This window comes from Corylus avellana, chromosome ca7 (genome assembly GCF_901000735.1).
Source record: "Corylus avellana chromosome ca7, CavTom2PMs-1.0".
NCBI lineage: Eukaryota > Viridiplantae > Streptophyta > Magnoliopsida > Fagales > Betulaceae > Corylus > Corylus avellana.
Window position 1 is genome coordinate 26,948,508 of NC_081547.1, and position 16,458 is coordinate 26,964,965.

Below are 16,458 nucleotides of genomic sequence, written 5' to 3' on the forward strand. Positions count from 1 at the left end.
GACAAATGATAAATAATTAACTTTGACGGTAAAATAACAGAGGAACTTATTTAAAACTTGGGCAGAACTTACCAACCTTACTCTTGAAATTGAAAAATTAAGCATTGAATTCAAATCAAATGAAAACTTACGAGCTAAATATGATTTTTCCCCTAAATTTTATAGATATACTTGATACACTCTTTTTGAGATCTATGCTTCATCTTTAGGCCACGGCTTTGCTTGTTTTTGGGCTTGGGAGAAATAGATTCTCAAACAACTTTAACTACTACACCGGAAAATTCAACTTCCTTCCTATGCAGGAACCTTATTGGCCATCATATTTCTGCTGGCAAAACAAACAGTAGAGATATAGATACAATTGAAAGTGCACGGCACTTCACCATTTGAGTGCCCGAGAAGCAAGTAAATATCAGATATGGAAGAAACAAGATTTTGAAGACTTGGTTACATCTATGGACCCATGTGAGCATGTTTAGGGCATACCTCACTGATATCTCCTGTTACTTCAACAAACTTATAGGTATGCTTCCTGTCCTGTGACCAGGATGCCACATTTTCCAAGTTGCTCCAACATTGCTGCTTTGGCTGATACAGAGGAACCTTCTCCAAACTCCGCAAGCAAATCCCATCTGATGTTGCTATGATTAGTGGCTCTAGGGCACCTACCTTTGTCAAATGCTCTGCCAATGAGATCTCATCCTCTTTATTTGTAAATCCCTCCAATTTAACCACTTTGAGATGTCCATGTTCTGAATGCCTAATGACGTTCTTTGAGTATGTAGCAGTGCTTGGCATGCAGTAGCTCTTAGGGTCAATCTGCGGCAAAATATAAGAACCGGTAAACTCGGTGGCGAAACAACAAAAAATATGAGTAGCAATTTGTTTTTTTCCCATGGAAGAAACTTACAGTGACAAAAAGTTGCTCTAAGGCAGGACACAGTTTCAGGAAGGAGATTAAGGCCTCACTGTTATACCCTTGTGTTGAATTATCAATCCACCATAGCCTTTTCAATTTGTAGAACTGGAAGTTTGAATGAAAATAGGAAATCGATGGCCAAATCAGTGCCTGCAACATGAACCATATGAAGTTATTAATGTATGATGAATAGGAAAACATAGGTTATTAGTGGTTTGTGTTACAAGCAGAACACAACTTTGAAACCTGTACTAAAAAAGGAAGAAGTTAGGAGGACATACCTCAAAAGTCCATTTGCATAGGGTAAGAATTTCGGCGTTTTTGATCGTTAACAGAGTTGGGTTAAAATCACAACTCTTGAAGCCAATGTTGCCAGGGCCTCGTCTGAAATCTAGCATGGCATCTGTCAGGTTAAAATGATATTCGGGCCAAAGCCAAGGGAGAAGACCTCGATACCGGAAAGATCGAAGTTTCAAACATCTAATATGGAAATATTTCAATTGCAGACAATCAAGGATGGTTAAGCTTTTAAGCTTTGGACTGCTATCAATTTCTAAAGCTTGTAATCCATTGCATTCAATGATTTTCAAGTTTTCAAGAAACTGAAAATTGGGAACTATAGAGGACACTGCCTCATTGGTAAGAGAACTTACTGATTTAAGATAAAGAGTTTTAACAAAGAATGTAGAGGGACTTGGCTGGTGGGTAACGTTTTGGTGCTTCAGCTCCAACGGCCAATCAAACAGCTTTGGAAATTCTTGCTTCCCACTAGAGAAATCCACGTGCAGTTTATTATTAGCTGCAATGGTAGCTAGGAGGATACTATCTTTGCCAAAGTGATATTGAAGCTTCCGGGGTTGCCTTAATGGATCAAGCTTATCAAAATGAGTTAAGAATCCAGAAATTGCATTGGCGGCAGCTTCTATTGTTCCATGTTGCACTGAAGTTGTGTTCCATAGGCCTCTCCATCGAGTAGAAAGGAAGCTGGTCTCTAGTGCAGATTCAGAGGGGAGAAAGGCAATGATGCGGCAAAGGATCTCTTCTGGTAAATTGCTCAGCAAATCCAATGTACTTTCCTTCATGAATTCCTGTTCCAAAAAAATAGATTAGTCCAAATAGACTGTGGAACAACTAGATTATGTCAAGAATTAACTTAAAGAAGAAGAGTATATGATAGTAGTTCTTACTCTTTCTAGCCTTTCAGGTTTCACATTCTTTTTCTTCTGCTGCTGTGGTTTATATTGGGGTCTTGGTCTTGATAATGCTTCCCTCTAAAGCTTCTTCCTCGAGTTCAATCCAACCAAGGGGATCGTAGAATTAGGACCAATTCTATGGCTTTGACTTTCACATATATCATATCAGTTTCTAACTCACTCAATCTTCTTTAATTAATAAAAATTAAGATACGAAAGGAACCTTTCACGTTAGTATAATATAAATTGATGGGACTGAGAAAAAAGGAATGCTGTTTGACTTGGTTGATCAAGCCAGGCTAACTCTTATACCCTTTCTATAATATAGCCAGGGAATGTGGCAACCAATGGGGTGAAATGGCTGTGTCCAACTGGTGATTCAAGGACTCTTAGAAATACTTTAATATCTTAGGGAGTGGATAAGCAGACTGTATCTTCAATAATTGATGATCAAGTATCTTTCAAATAGACTGTTCTAAGGCAGACCATGCCAAGAGTTGAAGATTTTTTCTTTTCTTCAAAACTTAGAGTTAAAGATATGGTGCCTATAATTAAAGATATGTAGGTCATGTATGGTCATTTTCAATGGATTCGGATCCCAAGCAATTTTTTGCTCGGATTGCTAGTAATTTGGATAACAAATGTGAAAGAGCCTCTACGAGATCCACCTGCACCAACAAGTGAGTGGGTTGCTCGAGACCCGTTTGGACAAATGAACTTTATATGAACTATCTCACATTTCCTGTCTGAATTACTAACAATTCAAAATGCAAAATTGCCGAGAATCCCATCTGTTTTTTGAACATAGTTGTTATTATTGACTTCACAGAGAACTACAGCGGACTTTAGGCAAACTGTTCACTGTGAAGTCAAAGACAAACAATTATGAAGAGCCTTCTAAGGAAGGGAAAGTTGAAATTAGGAACCAAAATGTTTTCGTGTAACCATGATTAATTAGGGAAGCTTGTCAAATTTATTTATCGTTCTTTAAACGTTTTATAATGATCTGTATACTTGCACGCAAACTAATAGGAATTAAAGAACAAATTTTTTAATAAAATTTAGAATATTTTAAAAATGATCAACACTGACTGAATAGAAAAAGAGTCTACAAACTAATTAAGAGAATAATTTTATGACTAAGTTAGAATTTATAAAATATTTAACTATTATCTTATGGCCAAAACCAAAAGAGAAGAGTTTTATGACTAAGCTAGAATTCATATTTTATCTCGCCAGATACATTGATCTAAACAAAATAAAAAAATAAAAAAATAAATGATAAACAAGAAAAGGAGTCTACGAACCAGGGGGGAAGAATTTCATGTCCATGGTTAGTGATGGAGCAACTCTGCGGGGGCTTGTAGCAGTGATAGCTGAGCAAGCCAGATGGGCCGCCCAAATCCTGGAGCTCATGTCCTCCATCTTTCCCATTCTCCTCTTGTCGTTCATCTCTACCAAGTTGGAGCCCTTTAGCCTTAACTGCAAAACGACCCCGCAGCTTTCGGAGTCAGAACAAAGCAAATTCTTGTCGTTTATAACATCCGCCAGCTGTCTGAGAAAACGGTGCGTTTCACTGCTTTTGCCCAGCAGAGAAAAAAAAAACCCCAAATCTCTCTCTCTCTCTCTCTCTCTCTTTGTGTGAGTGTAAGCCGCCATTGTTGTACTATTGGGAAGCATGGTTTTGTCGAACAAGAAGCTGAAGCAGAAGCTAAGAGCCGAAGTCGCCGAGTCGTTAGAGAAATCCGTGGGCGGAAAAGACCGGAGTAGCGATGGACCGAAAGAACCAGACCCGAATGCACAGCCCCAATTGTCGCTGAAGCTGCTTTTGGACACGGCGAGCCAGAGACCCAGGTTGTCAAAGCGTGAGAAACGCAGAAAGGCCCTGCCTTTGCAGGGCTTGAAGGACTCTGAAGAGAATAAGGGAGGTGGGTCAGAGGGTTTGGGTGAGGAGAAGAAGAAGAAAAGGAGTAAGAGGAAGAGAGAGGAAGAGGAGGGAAAAGATGGAGACTTGGGTGAGGAGAAGAAGAAGAAGAAGAAGAAGAAGAGGAGTAAGAGTAAGAGAGAGGAGGAGGAGGGAAAAGATGGAGACTTGGGTTCTGAGGGAAATGGGGTTGTGAAGGAGACCGAGAAATCGAAGAAGAAAAAGAAGAAAAAAAAGAATAAGAAGAATAAGAAGAATAAGGGTAAGATTGAGGAGGAGCAGAGCAAAGGTGGTGAGAATGGAAGTGAAGGGCAAGGGGTCGCAGAGACAAATAGGAACAGTGACAGGTAAATTTGAGAGTATACCCATGTGGTTAATTCTAGTTTTTCTTGTTAATTTGATGGGTTTTAGTTTGGTTAGGTTATAGTGTTGTTTGATTGGCCATTTTGGAAGTGCTTTTGTTGCTTCAGGAGAATCTATGTATGTCTTGATTCGGAAAAGTACGTTTTTTGAAATCCCAAGTGTGTTGATATTATGTTTGAGTTGATTCTGTGATATTGGTAGTAAATGGATTTGCTTTTCTGTTTGGTTGGCAAGAAAAACTGGCAAAAGGAGAAGGAAAGCAAGAAACTGTATAGGTGATTGCTATTTCTACTCAAAGTTTGATGCTTTTAGGAATGGTTGGAGAGACAGTTGGATAGATGCAGCGATTTCCTGCAAAACATACCTGGACATAGGTTTTTTTTTTTTTTTGAATGTTATGCTTGATGTTGGTTGATATTATCCTCCAACGTTTTCCTTAACAAGTAAAGAATTGTTTTTGTTAACTTTTTGGGGGGTTTTGTTTATTTAGGAAAGTTGTCTGCTTGTATAGAGAATAGAGAAGGGAATTAGTTTGAAATGGAGCTGGCTTCTTTCGCTAAGGCGATGATGATAGTTTGTAGTGTCTCCCTTATATATGTCTTCTTCTCCTAACTTAGTTCTTTTTTAATTTAACAGTCAAGCATACGAGGAGGTCAGTGCAAAAGTCTACGCTGGAGGTATTCCATTTTACTCGAGTGAGGATGATATTCGAAGTTACTTTGAAGGCTGTGGTTCAATAACTGAAGTTGATTGCATGAGGTTTCCTGAAAGTGGGAAGTTCAGAGGAATTGCCATTATTACTTTCAAGGTAAGGAATTAGTTAGAAGCCTTCCACATACATCTTGATCTTGATCAAGATTGTCTATTTTAATTAATTACGACTGTAACTTAGAAGTGATTTTTTTCCCTCTTCCATAAGAGTTAGGGAGTGGTTGCTAAAAAAGCCTAGTGAAAATGAGCTTATAAATATGTAGATATCATCACTTTGGAGATAAACTTGTAGAGAATATTGACTGCTGAATTGAAACCATTAAAACTGGTTAGCCTAGAAGGGTATTGGTCCAAATCATGAGATCCTCGATCCGATTGGATCCTATTTTCAATTTTTTGTTCATGAAATATGTTTTCGAGAATGAGAACAGAAAACCGTCTCAAGTTAATTTCAGTACCATATTTTTTTTATGGAAAGAATCATACTCAAAAACTATTTTTAGGAAACAACATACTGAAAATTTGTTTGGCAACCACATTTATTTGGAATTCGGAGAGCTAGAGAGAGGGCCACCTCCCTGACGTTCCTTCCCCTCAAACTGCCGTGACACATGGCCCAAACTGCCAGCCACCACACCTTCCATGGCTGGAACCGCCAGCCACCACACACCTCTCACAGCCCAGACAACACCATCAAAGCACTACCAACTATTGCTGCTGCCACCCATAGCCTCAAAACTCCCAAACCAGAAAATCAAACATCATCACTGCCCTTCCACACTCACACAAAACTACCATTGGAAATGCCCAAATACCACAACAAATCCACTCCCATCCACTTGTTGGCCAATTAATTACAAGCTTGTCAATCTTTTCTGCCAGTTAGTTACAATAATACAAATTCATGATTGCCAATGCATATGCCCACTCTAGCTTGCTTCAATGGTAGCAATTCATACCTCCAACCCTAGCAATGTGCCTTAAACAGCATTTGCCTGCAAAAAACAGAATATCAATGTTACTAAAGTCCATGACTGACCGCCTGTCCATCTAAATCATCTTTACTGAACTTACAATCTCTAACTCTCAAACTACTTCAATCATCACCTCCCAAATAATTGACTGCCTGTCATTCTTCACAACAAACAAAGTATAGTTCTCATCCACACTGAGTTGAAGCTGATGAGAACCACAAGCACTTTCAAATTTACACAGTAAAAAAAATTCAAGAGAGAGAGAGAGAGAGAGACCAAGATCACTCAATTTCTAATAAAAACAACAGAGAAGAGAAGGAAGAAAGACAAAACAGCATCAGATGATTCCTACCTGGACAGCTTGTGCTTGATGTAATTACCTAACTGGTTATTCTTGTTTTGACTTTTGAGATGGACTATAACCTTTTTGGGCATAGTTTTGTAAGGTAAGTGGGGCTTCACCCTTATAAGAATCACAAGGATTTCATTGTAATTAAATCCATGCCTCTTGTTTCTTGCATATTGAAAAGCATAGAGTTGTATAATTAAGTTAACTTGTGTTTCAAGGTTTCAAACTCTTGCTCCAGAGTATGTGCTTCGTGTAAGGTGTTCAGAGCATGCCTTGAAATATAGGATTACTTATACCTGAGGCACGCACCACATAGTGGAGAATGGCCAATTTCTATTATAATGGCCTAACACTGATTTAACTAACAAAATAGGGTAACCAAAATTGCTCTTAAACAAAAGGAAAGTTTCCAAGGGTAAGAATTTTTGCTAAAATTAGCTGAACGGAGTTCGTTTCCTGATTCCTGGTTTGCTTGATCTTACTGTTATACTGTTTCTTACAGACTGAAGCTGCAGCTAAACGAGCCTTGGCCCTTGATGGATCTGACATGTAAGTAGCATATACACGATGTTCTCTTCAACTACCCATATGTAATTCCCATATCATGCTTATGTAGCTTTTAATGTCTCAGGGGTGGATTGTATCTAAAAATCCAACCATACAAGGCAACTAGATCCAATAAAGCTCCTGATTTTGCCCCAAAAATAGTGGAGGGCTACAATAGAATCTATGTTGGAAATTTGTCATGGGATATAACTGAGGATGACCTGAGGAAACTTTTCTCAGACTGCAAGATATCATCCATACGTTTTGGTATACATAAGGAAACAGAGGAATTCCGCGGCTATGCCCATGTGGATTTCTCTGACAGTCTATCGCTGACAATGGCATTAAAGTTGGATCAGCAGATTGTGTGCGGGAGACCTGTCAAGATAAGTTGTGCAGTTCCTAATAAAGGGACAGGAACCCATTCAAGATCTGCACCTACAATTGAAGTAGCTGAAAATGTAGCTGAGAATGCTGAGAATGCTGAGATTGCTGGATCTACTGTCAGCAGTGGTAAGATAAGGAGGAGGACATGCTATGAGTGTGGTGAAAAGGGCCATTTATCATCAGCTTGTCCAAAGAAGCAAAATGCTGAATCAACAAATTCCATTGCAAGTTGAGCATGTATGAAGAGTTCCCATCATTCTTTGTTTCCTATTAATATTCATTGGTAGGTTAAAAGAGGTTTTTCTTTTTAGGAAGAACTTTTGTTTTATTTTGCTATTACAGGTTAGATGTTCCCAAGTTTTGTTCAACCTGACTTTGTTGGGAAGAGTTAAAGGAATAGCTCTGTAATTCTTTCTGTATCAGTTAAGCATGTTATGCCTGTTGCTTGTTAGTATACATATAAACTGATGAAATTTCATCATTGTTTGATTAAGTCAATGGCAGCTGATTCTTCATCATTTTAACAACAAATAATTTGTTGTCGTTTAAATGGTGGAGAACGGCAACAAACTCTTTAAACGGCAAGGGAACTGTTACTAAACGATAATAAACTTTATGGACATTTATCCTTCTTATTAGAGCACTTATACTTGGCTCAATAAATATTTAGTTAAATAACACTTTTTTTTTTTTTTTTTTTAGTTACCTATTTTTTCAAAGCGCCTACATTCATCTTAATATTTTAACTATTCACTTTCAATTTTTTATTTAAAATATGGGAAAATTACACTTTACCCTCTAAAGTTTGAGACGATTTTCAATTTAATCTCAAATGTTTCAATTTTTGCAATGCAAACTTTCAAATTTTTGTAATTCGACCAATTTTATCTCAAAATTTCTATATTGCCCCTAATTTTTTATTTTATTTTTATTTTTTAAAAAAATTGGGATGCAAAAATGGTTAGATTGTCAAAGGGGTGGCTACGGAATTTTTTTAAAAAAATAAAAAATAAAAAATAAAAAATTAGGGGTAGTATGAAAATTTTTTGATAAAATTGGTCAAATTGCAAAAATTTGAGAGTTTTGGGGGATGCATTGCAAAATTTAAAACATTAGAGGTCGAATTAAAAATTGCCCCAAACTTTAGAGGGGATAAAGTGTACTTTTCCCTTAAAATATTCATTCGTTATTTACTTTCTCTATTCTCAAAGAATAAAAATAATCACATTGATATTTTTTTAATCAATATAAATTACATATTGTTGAGCTACCGTATACAGCAAATTTGCTATAAGGCTAGCCAAAATAGTTTTTTTTAGCTATTTTGTTGAGTTTAATGTGAGTGCTCTTAAGTTTATTGCGAATGTTTAACCTTCTTAGATCATTCCGCATAACAAATTTTCTTTTCATTTTAATTGAAAAAATTACCTACTTTTATTTCCAAGCTTTTTAAAAGCATTTATATCTCATTCTTAAGGATTTCTTTATTGCTTTTTCAACAATAATATTTTTGAAAATTATCTTTTCATAAGGTTATATTTACAAAATTCTATATTTTCTCAATGATCATATTTCTAAAAATTCGTAGAGAGGAAGAGAATGCTTAAGAGGAGAGAAAGGAAGAGAAAGGAGAACAACGAAAAGAAAAGAAAAGAAAAAAAAAATAGAGAGAGAATAATAGAATTATATATATATATATATATATATATATATATATATATATATATATATATATATATTAGGTTTGGTGAATTGTACGGTATTCACCAAATTGGTCTTCTTCCTCTTCCTTCATTAATTCTTAGCGTATATATATATATACTCATAGAAATGTTAAATATTATAATTCTATCAAATATTTCCCAACAAGGTTAACGTGATACTCTCAATTAATTATTGTTAAATAAAAAAATCAAATAATTAATTTAGAGCATCATATCAATATTATTAAATAATTATCAAATAAATATATAGTATTTAACATTCCTATTATAAATACACACTACAAAAATTGTATTTTTTCCTGACACGCAGTTTCTGACGTGTTAGATGGTTTGACATGTTAGTAAATTTTATTGACATGGCCTTTTTGACGTGTGTCAGGCGTTAAAATTTTGGATGTCAGAATTGAAAATTTTCTAACGTGTCACTTTTAACAAGTCAATAATTTTTGAAATGTCAAAAAGTGGCATGTTAAAAAAATTTCATGACGTGTCATTTTCTGACACATCAAAAAATTATTGACTTGTCAGAAATTGACACGTCAGAAAATTTTCTGACGTGTTAAAACTAACACGTCAATAAATTTTAAAAAATTATTAAAAAATAATAATTTTTCTTTTTAAAATTTTTTTTTCAATTAAAAAATTTATTAATTTAAATTATTTTTCAATTAAAATATATATTTTTTAAATTTTTTTGAGAAAAGTTCACTTACTCCCCTCAAACTACTACCACATTAACAATTTCTCCCCCAAACTTTCAATTGCGGCAATGTCCCCTCCAAACTACCACTAGAATGACAATGTCCCCCCTCCGTCAAATAAAACCGTTAATACTAACGGTAGGGGCATACTAGTCTTTTCAATGAAATCTAAATGTCTAAAATAAACTTAACAATTACTTTAAACATTTCAACAATTAAAACCACGTCTTACCCATTGGCCAATGAAACCCAAAACACCCAGTCTTCTTCTTCTTCCCTAATATTCTCTTCTAGTCTTCTTCTTCCCCCATTCTTCTCAGAACAATTTCTGTACTTGCAGGAGCATGATTTTCGTTGCTCAAAACGACGTTATACAATTTCTATACTTGCTGGTGCACAATTTCTATGGGGAAAGTGAGTTTGCTCAAGATCTTCAAGCCAACACCATTCTCGCTGTCACTGCTTGGAAAATGGTAGAGAAAATAAACGCAGAACGCCAAGCGTGAATGTAATCCAACCCGATTAAATATGTTGTGATTATCTTCTCTCAAGTACATGCAACTAGATTCTCGGTTAAACTTACCCCCATGATATGCTTTAAATAGTAAATTATGTCCAGCCATCATATGACCTGTAAAAAAAGATATGAGACACAACTCAAATTTTTATTTTTGTAAAAAAAAAAAAAAAATCATTTGTCTAATATTTTATTTATTGTTTAATAAAAAAATACAGTGTTTGACCACTAGAAAACAAACAAACCTTTATGATTGTCTTCTTGTGTTGTTCGCTAATTAATTAAAAAAATTTAAAAAAATAATAATAATAACCAAAAAAAAAAAAAAAAGACTAGCTGAATCATGATTCAAAAGCTTAATTCCTTCTATCATCTATTTTTTCAAATCATTTGTTTGTCTTTTATTGCTATACTTAAAAGAACGTCTGGTAAAGAACCCAAAAAAAATGAAAAAAAAAATGCAGTATTATATTATTTCATAGTATACAAGAAAATAGAACTATTCAGTGGATCGGTATATATATATATATATATAACACATGCTAAGTCATACCTTGCAGGATGTCCTACGTCAATGTTGGCTATGGAAGGGCTATACGGGAAAATACTTTTACTGCATAGTGCTCTTGGCTGCGTCAGTGTTGGCTACGGCAAATACTTTTACTGCATAACTGTTGGCTGCATGCGTCACTGTTGGCAAAGGCTAAACCTTAAAGGTTTGATAAGTGCACATACCTTGTTTGATGCAGGATATCTTGTGTGAAAATTCGGTAATAATTCTGCAAGGTGAAAAATGAAAAGACACATTAAAGTAGGAGGGTATTGCGGTCATTTTAAGTCAAATAAGGGTATGACAGTATTTTTAAAGTCAAATGTGTGCACATGACATGCACATGATGCCTCTGCCGTTAGTATTAACGGTTTTATTTGACGAAAGGGGGATATTGTCATTCTAGTGGGAGTTTGAGGAGAATATTGTCGCAATTAAAAGTTTGGGGATGACATTATCAATGTGGTGGTAGTTTGAGGAGGGTAAGTGGACTTTTCCCAAATTTTTTTCACCAATTTCTCCAGCTCTCCCTCTCCATTTTCTCATTCTCTCTCTCTTCTTTTCTCCACTTTTGTTTCTCCGGCCGGCCAGCTCTCCCTCTCTTCTTTTCTCCATTAATTTTCAAAAACCCAAACCTAAAAATCTTCAATAAATCAAAAACCCAAATCAAAAAATCAACCTGAAAAATCAAAAACCCAAACGTCAAACCCAACAAATCTTCAAAAAACACAAAAAATCTTCTTATCTTCTTATCTTCTCTTCTTCTTTTTTTATTTATTTATTTATTTTTCTTCTGCTTCTCTTTTCCTTTTCTTTTTCTTCTTCTTCTTCTTCTCTTCTTTTTCTCTTTTCCTTTTCTTTTCTTCTTCTCTCTAGAGGGAGCTGCAGCTGTGCAGAGAGAAGAGGGAGATCGAGAGAGGAGAGAGAGAGTGGGGAAATAAAAGAAAAATGGAAAGAATAAATGTTGAATAAAAGAATAAAGGGAAAGAAGAATAAAGAATAAAGAAAAAGAAGAGGGAAAAAGTTGAATATCTCGTTCAATTTTTTTAGTGACGTGTCAACATTTAACACGTCAGAAATTTTTGACGTGTTAAAATAGCATGTCAGAAAATTTATGACGTGGTATTTTTGGCTATATCAGAAAAATATTTACTGACGTGGCAAAAAAAAAATCATGTACTATAGCCACGTCAAAAATTGATTATTTTTTTGTAGTGACATTGAAACGAAATGAACATAAAACTCGAGCAGCACTCTTCAAGTAACCTCTAAATTTGCTTTAGAAATGAATGAAAGTCATTTTGGAGTAATGCTATAAGTCTTGATAGAGTCATTTTAGAATCATCCTAAATGTGATATGACTTTTAAAATTACCAATAGATCAAAAGTCAATAAATCATATCTCAAATTTAACGGTAATTTTAAAAGCCACATCATATTTCGGATGACTCTAAAAAGACTTTAAGAAGACTTATATCATTACTTGTCATTTCATGAAAAATAGGACACTTTTTCAAATTCTACAACAAATATAATTTGGTAAGATAAATCTTTAGTAGGATTCACAATCTTTTTCTTTTTCTTTTTTCTTTTGTCTGAGCAATAAGATTCTCTGTTTACTTAATGAAATGGGTAAAGCACAGAGAAAAAGTTGCTTTTACCTTTACAAACTGTGTCTACTTCGTGAGCAAGGAAACAAATTCAATAAAATGACCATCTTCAACGTGTCATCTACTTTAGTTTCGTGATCGTTTCAGACGCAAGAGTCTTTCTTCATCTACTTCATTTCTGTCATCTTGCAGACGTATGTCAAGAATGGCCGGCGAAGGAGAATGGCCAGCGATAGGGATTGATTTGGGGACGACGTACTCGTGCGTGGCAGTATGGCAGCATGATCGCGTAGAGATCATAGTCAACGATCAGGGCAACAGGACAACACCGTCTTATGTTGCCTTCACTGACAAAGAGCGTTTGGTCGGTGATGCAGCCAAGAACCAGGTCGCCAGGAATCCCACAAACTCTGTTTTTGGTAATTTTTAGTCTATAGCCATCTTAGCTCTTTTTACGTCCAAATTATCAATTTCATATTTGTAGTTTAATTAGTATTTAAGAAGTAATAGAAAATAATCTGCTTGTCTCTTAACTGACTGAAAAAGATTTATTAAAATCAATATTTGAAGCGATCTCTTAAGAAATATTAAAAACTTACAACTAATCACATGCTAGCTAGTATTTGTAAATGGTAACTGTTCCATATATTTCGCATCACCCTGGATTTGATGTTGGCCCAAAAATTAGATGATCTTGAGTCCTTGACGAAAATGAATTCTTCTTAAGAAAATTGGTCATATAAATTGTTTTATTTTTTTTCCTACCGTCTTTCATTCCAATTCTTGATATGCTGATTGTTTTTCTTTCTTTCATTCCTGTGATTCGTTGCATCTTATGCTTTAGTCTTATCAAATCATTTTGCCATTTTTTCTCTTATTATTTTGCAGATGCAAAGCGGTTAATTGGTAGGAGATTTAGTGATTCTGTAGTTCAGAGTGATATCTACCTTTGGCCATTCAAGGTTATTGAAGGTCCTACCGACAAACCTATGATCGTGGTCACTTATAAGGGGGAAGAGAAGCATTTTGCTGCAGAGGAAATCTCATCTATGGTCCTCAAAAAGATGCGTGAGATTGCCGAGTCCTACCTTGGCACAATTGTGAAGAATGCTGTAATTACTGTCCCAGCCTACTTCAATGATTCACAGCGTAAGGCTACAAAGGATGCTGGAAGCATTGCAGGACTAAATGTCATGCGGATAATCAATGAACCAATGGCCGCAGCCATTGCTTACGGTCTTAATAAGACTGACATTGGTGGGAGAAACGTGTTAATCTTTGATTTGGGTGGCGGTACTACAGATATCTCACTACTTACCATTGACGGTGACACTTTTGAAGTGAAGGCCGTTGCTGGAGACACTCACCTTGGAGGTGAGGACTTTGACAACATAATGGTAAAACACTTCGTTGAAATATTTAAGAGACATCACAAGGAGGACATTAGTGGAAATGCCAGAGCTCTAAGGAGATTGAGAACTGCTTGTGAGAGAGCAAAGAGGATTCTTTCTTCCGCAAGTGAGACTACCATTGAAGTTGATTCTTTATATAATGGTATTGATTTCTCCTCAAGTATTACCCGTGCTAAATTTGCGGAACTCAATATGGACTTGTTCAAGAAGTCTATTGAGCTTGTAGAGAAGTGTTTGACTGATGCTAAGATGGACAAGAGAGGAGTCCATGATGTTGTTCTTACTGGTGGTTCTTCAAGAATTCCTAAGGTGCAGCAGCTGTTGCAAGACTTGTTTGATGGAAAGCAGCTTAACAAGAGCATCAACCCAGATGAAGCTGTGGCTTATGGAGCCGCTGTTCAAGCTGCAAACTTGGCTGGTAGGGGTAATGAGAAAGTTCAACGCATAGTGCTCATGAATGTCACCCCTCTATCCCTAGGGTTTGAATATGCTGAAGGTGAGATGGCCGTTGTGATTCCGAGGAATACCTCCATTCCCACTAAGAAGCAAATGGACTGCACCAACAAGTATGACAACCAAACTTCTGCTTGGATTCCGATTTATGAGGGTGAGAGAGCAAGAGCTGTGGATAACAATTGGTTGGGACAATTTGAGCTTTCTCCAATTCCTGCAGCGCCCAGGAGTACCGCTAAAATAAAAGTATACTTTGAGATTGATGCCAATGGTATCTTGAACGTTTCTGCCATGGAGGAGACCACTGGCGTAAGTTACAAGATCACAATTACAAATTACAAGAATTCACTATCCACAGAAGATATTCATAGGATGGTTCTAGATGCAAAGAAATACGAAGTTGAAGATGATAAGCACAGGAAGAAGGTTAGGGCTAAGGAAGCTTTGGAGAACTATGCGTACAAAATGAGGAGTATTGTCAATGATAAGGAGATTGGTGGCAAGCTTGACGCTGCTGGCAAGGAGAAGATTGAAGCTGCTATTAAGCAAGTGATTCATTGGTTAGATGGTATCCAACATGCGGAGGAAAATGAGTTTGAGGACAAGCTGATTGGACTTGAGTTAATCTGTAATCCCATCATTGCAAAGATATCTAGACAACCATAAGCAATTGAGCAGCTCGATCTTCTCATAAAAAAAGATGACACTTGGAGTCTGTTATGGCACCTTATTAGTATTTTTGTTGTCAGTGTGTTTTGATGTGGCTTTATTTGGTAGCAGTTGGAAATTGAAATATGATGTGTGATTTATGGTTTTAATGTTAATGTTTCATGGCTTTTCCAAGTGTTTATAGCAGTTCGTTCTTTAATTTCCAGTTGGGTTGCTTGCAAATGCATTTTCAACAAATAGTTTTCATGCAAATTAAAATTCTAATAAATTGGATTAGCTAGAGGCATATTTTAAATATCAACCTAAACTAGATGTTTCGAAATGATGAAACGACGTTACTTCATCAGTGTGCACGAATAGTCAGAGAGAGCTAATTAATGTACCAAATCTAACCATGGTCTATGCACTGCTTGCCTTCTATATATGAGAAAAAATGTCCATTCAATTACTATTAATTACGACTTGTCTTGAAGATAAAATTAATTTTTAGCTTATGGTACAATGTGACAATTCCCTAAAGAAACTCTCTTACATGTAGTACAATGTCACTATTCTGGCCCCCCAAATATAATATAACAATTACATGTATTTCAAACAAACCCACAAGCAAAAATGTTCAAATACATTTACAAAAATAAAAAATAAAAAAAGTTCAAATACTGAAACTGGATTTGGCTTCAAAGCTAGGCACATCGCCTGTTATTGCTAAAAGAACAACATAAATTTCCTCGGACCCAATTAAAAGAAAAGATTTGTCTATAAATGAAGTTTAGCCTTTAATCCCCAATAGCTATTCTGTTTGGAGTTGCTCAGTCAGCAGATTTCTGTATTAGCTTCCATGGTCTTGAAGATATTTGGAAATTGGAAAAGCTAGAAACATTTAAGTGGAAAATGTAGTTTACCCCCTCTGAAGTTTGACTTTATTTTTAATTTGAACTTCAATGTTTAAAAATTTATAATGTACCCTCACAAAGTTACAAAATTTTGCAATTCGACCACTCCATTACCCAATTCTGTCTTCTCAGACGAAAAGTCGAACACGTGCCACACACGTGATAATTTTTTCCCAAATCTTCTCATTTTGCCCCTACTTTTTTAAAATTAAAAACAAAAAATGCCATTTGGGGGGTGGGCCCTCGGGGGTGGCCGAACCACCTCCATGGGCCAAGCCAACCCCAATCCGGCTAGATGGGGGTGGCTGGGCCGAAGGGGTGGCTACGGCCAACCCTCAGTATATATATATATTTTTTTAAAAAAAATTAGGGGCAAAATGGAAAGATTTGGAAAAACATTATCACATGTATGGCACGTGTTCGAATTTGCATATGAGAAGACAGAATTGGGTAACGGAGTGTTCGAATTGCAAAATTTTGTAACTTTGTGAGGGTACATTATAAATTTTTAAACATTAGGGTTCAAATTAAAAAATAAATCAAACTTCAGGGGTAAAGTGCAT

At 35.8% G+C, this 16,458-nt stretch overlaps 3 protein-coding genes across 4 annotated transcripts; 2 read left to right on the forward strand and 1 right to left on the reverse strand.

The window, feature by feature from the left end:
• Positions 1 to 281: 281 nt before the first annotated feature.
• LOC132187542 (F-box protein At2g39490) lies at positions 282 to 3,129 on the reverse strand. Of its 2 annotated transcripts, XM_059601885.1 has the most exons (5): positions 2,107 to 3,129; positions 1,201 to 2,007; positions 911 to 1,069; positions 487 to 819; positions 282 to 325 (listed from the first exon to the last, which is right to left on the reverse strand). In XM_059601885.1, exons 2-5 carry the CDS (start codon positions 1,999 to 2,001, stop codon positions 308 to 310), a joined length of 1,311 nt encoding a protein of 436 aa, XP_059457868.1. In that variant the 5' UTR covers positions 2,002 to 2,007; positions 2,107 to 3,129; the 3' UTR covers positions 282 to 307. The 2 variants fall into 2 exon arrangements, with proteins under 2 accessions (XP_059457868.1, XP_059457867.1); XM_059601884.1 differs by having other exon boundaries at positions 282 to 819; positions 2,107 to 3,127.
• Positions 3,130 to 3,701: 572 nt separating this feature from the next.
• On the forward strand, positions 3,702 to 7,646 carry LOC132187541 (phragmoplastin interacting protein 1). The gene is made up of 4 exons (XM_059601883.1): positions 3,702 to 4,383; positions 5,036 to 5,207; positions 6,936 to 6,982; positions 7,065 to 7,646. Exons 1-4 carry the CDS (start codon positions 3,791 to 3,793, stop codon positions 7,597 to 7,599), a joined length of 1,347 nt encoding a protein of 448 aa, XP_059457866.1. The 5' UTR covers positions 3,702 to 3,790; the 3' UTR covers positions 7,600 to 7,646.
• A 4,858-nt stretch (positions 7,647 to 12,504) lies between these two features.
• On the forward strand, positions 12,505 to 15,157 carry LOC132187539 (heat shock cognate 70 kDa protein-like). Its single transcript, XM_059601882.1, has 2 exons — positions 12,505 to 12,887; positions 13,357 to 15,157. The coding sequence occupies exons 1-2, from the start codon at positions 12,665 to 12,667 to the stop codon at positions 14,997 to 14,999; spliced, it is 1,866 nt and encodes a 621-aa protein (XP_059457865.1). The 5' UTR covers positions 12,505 to 12,664; the 3' UTR covers positions 15,000 to 15,157.
• The last annotated feature ends 1,301 nt before the right edge of the window (positions 15,158 to 16,458 follow it).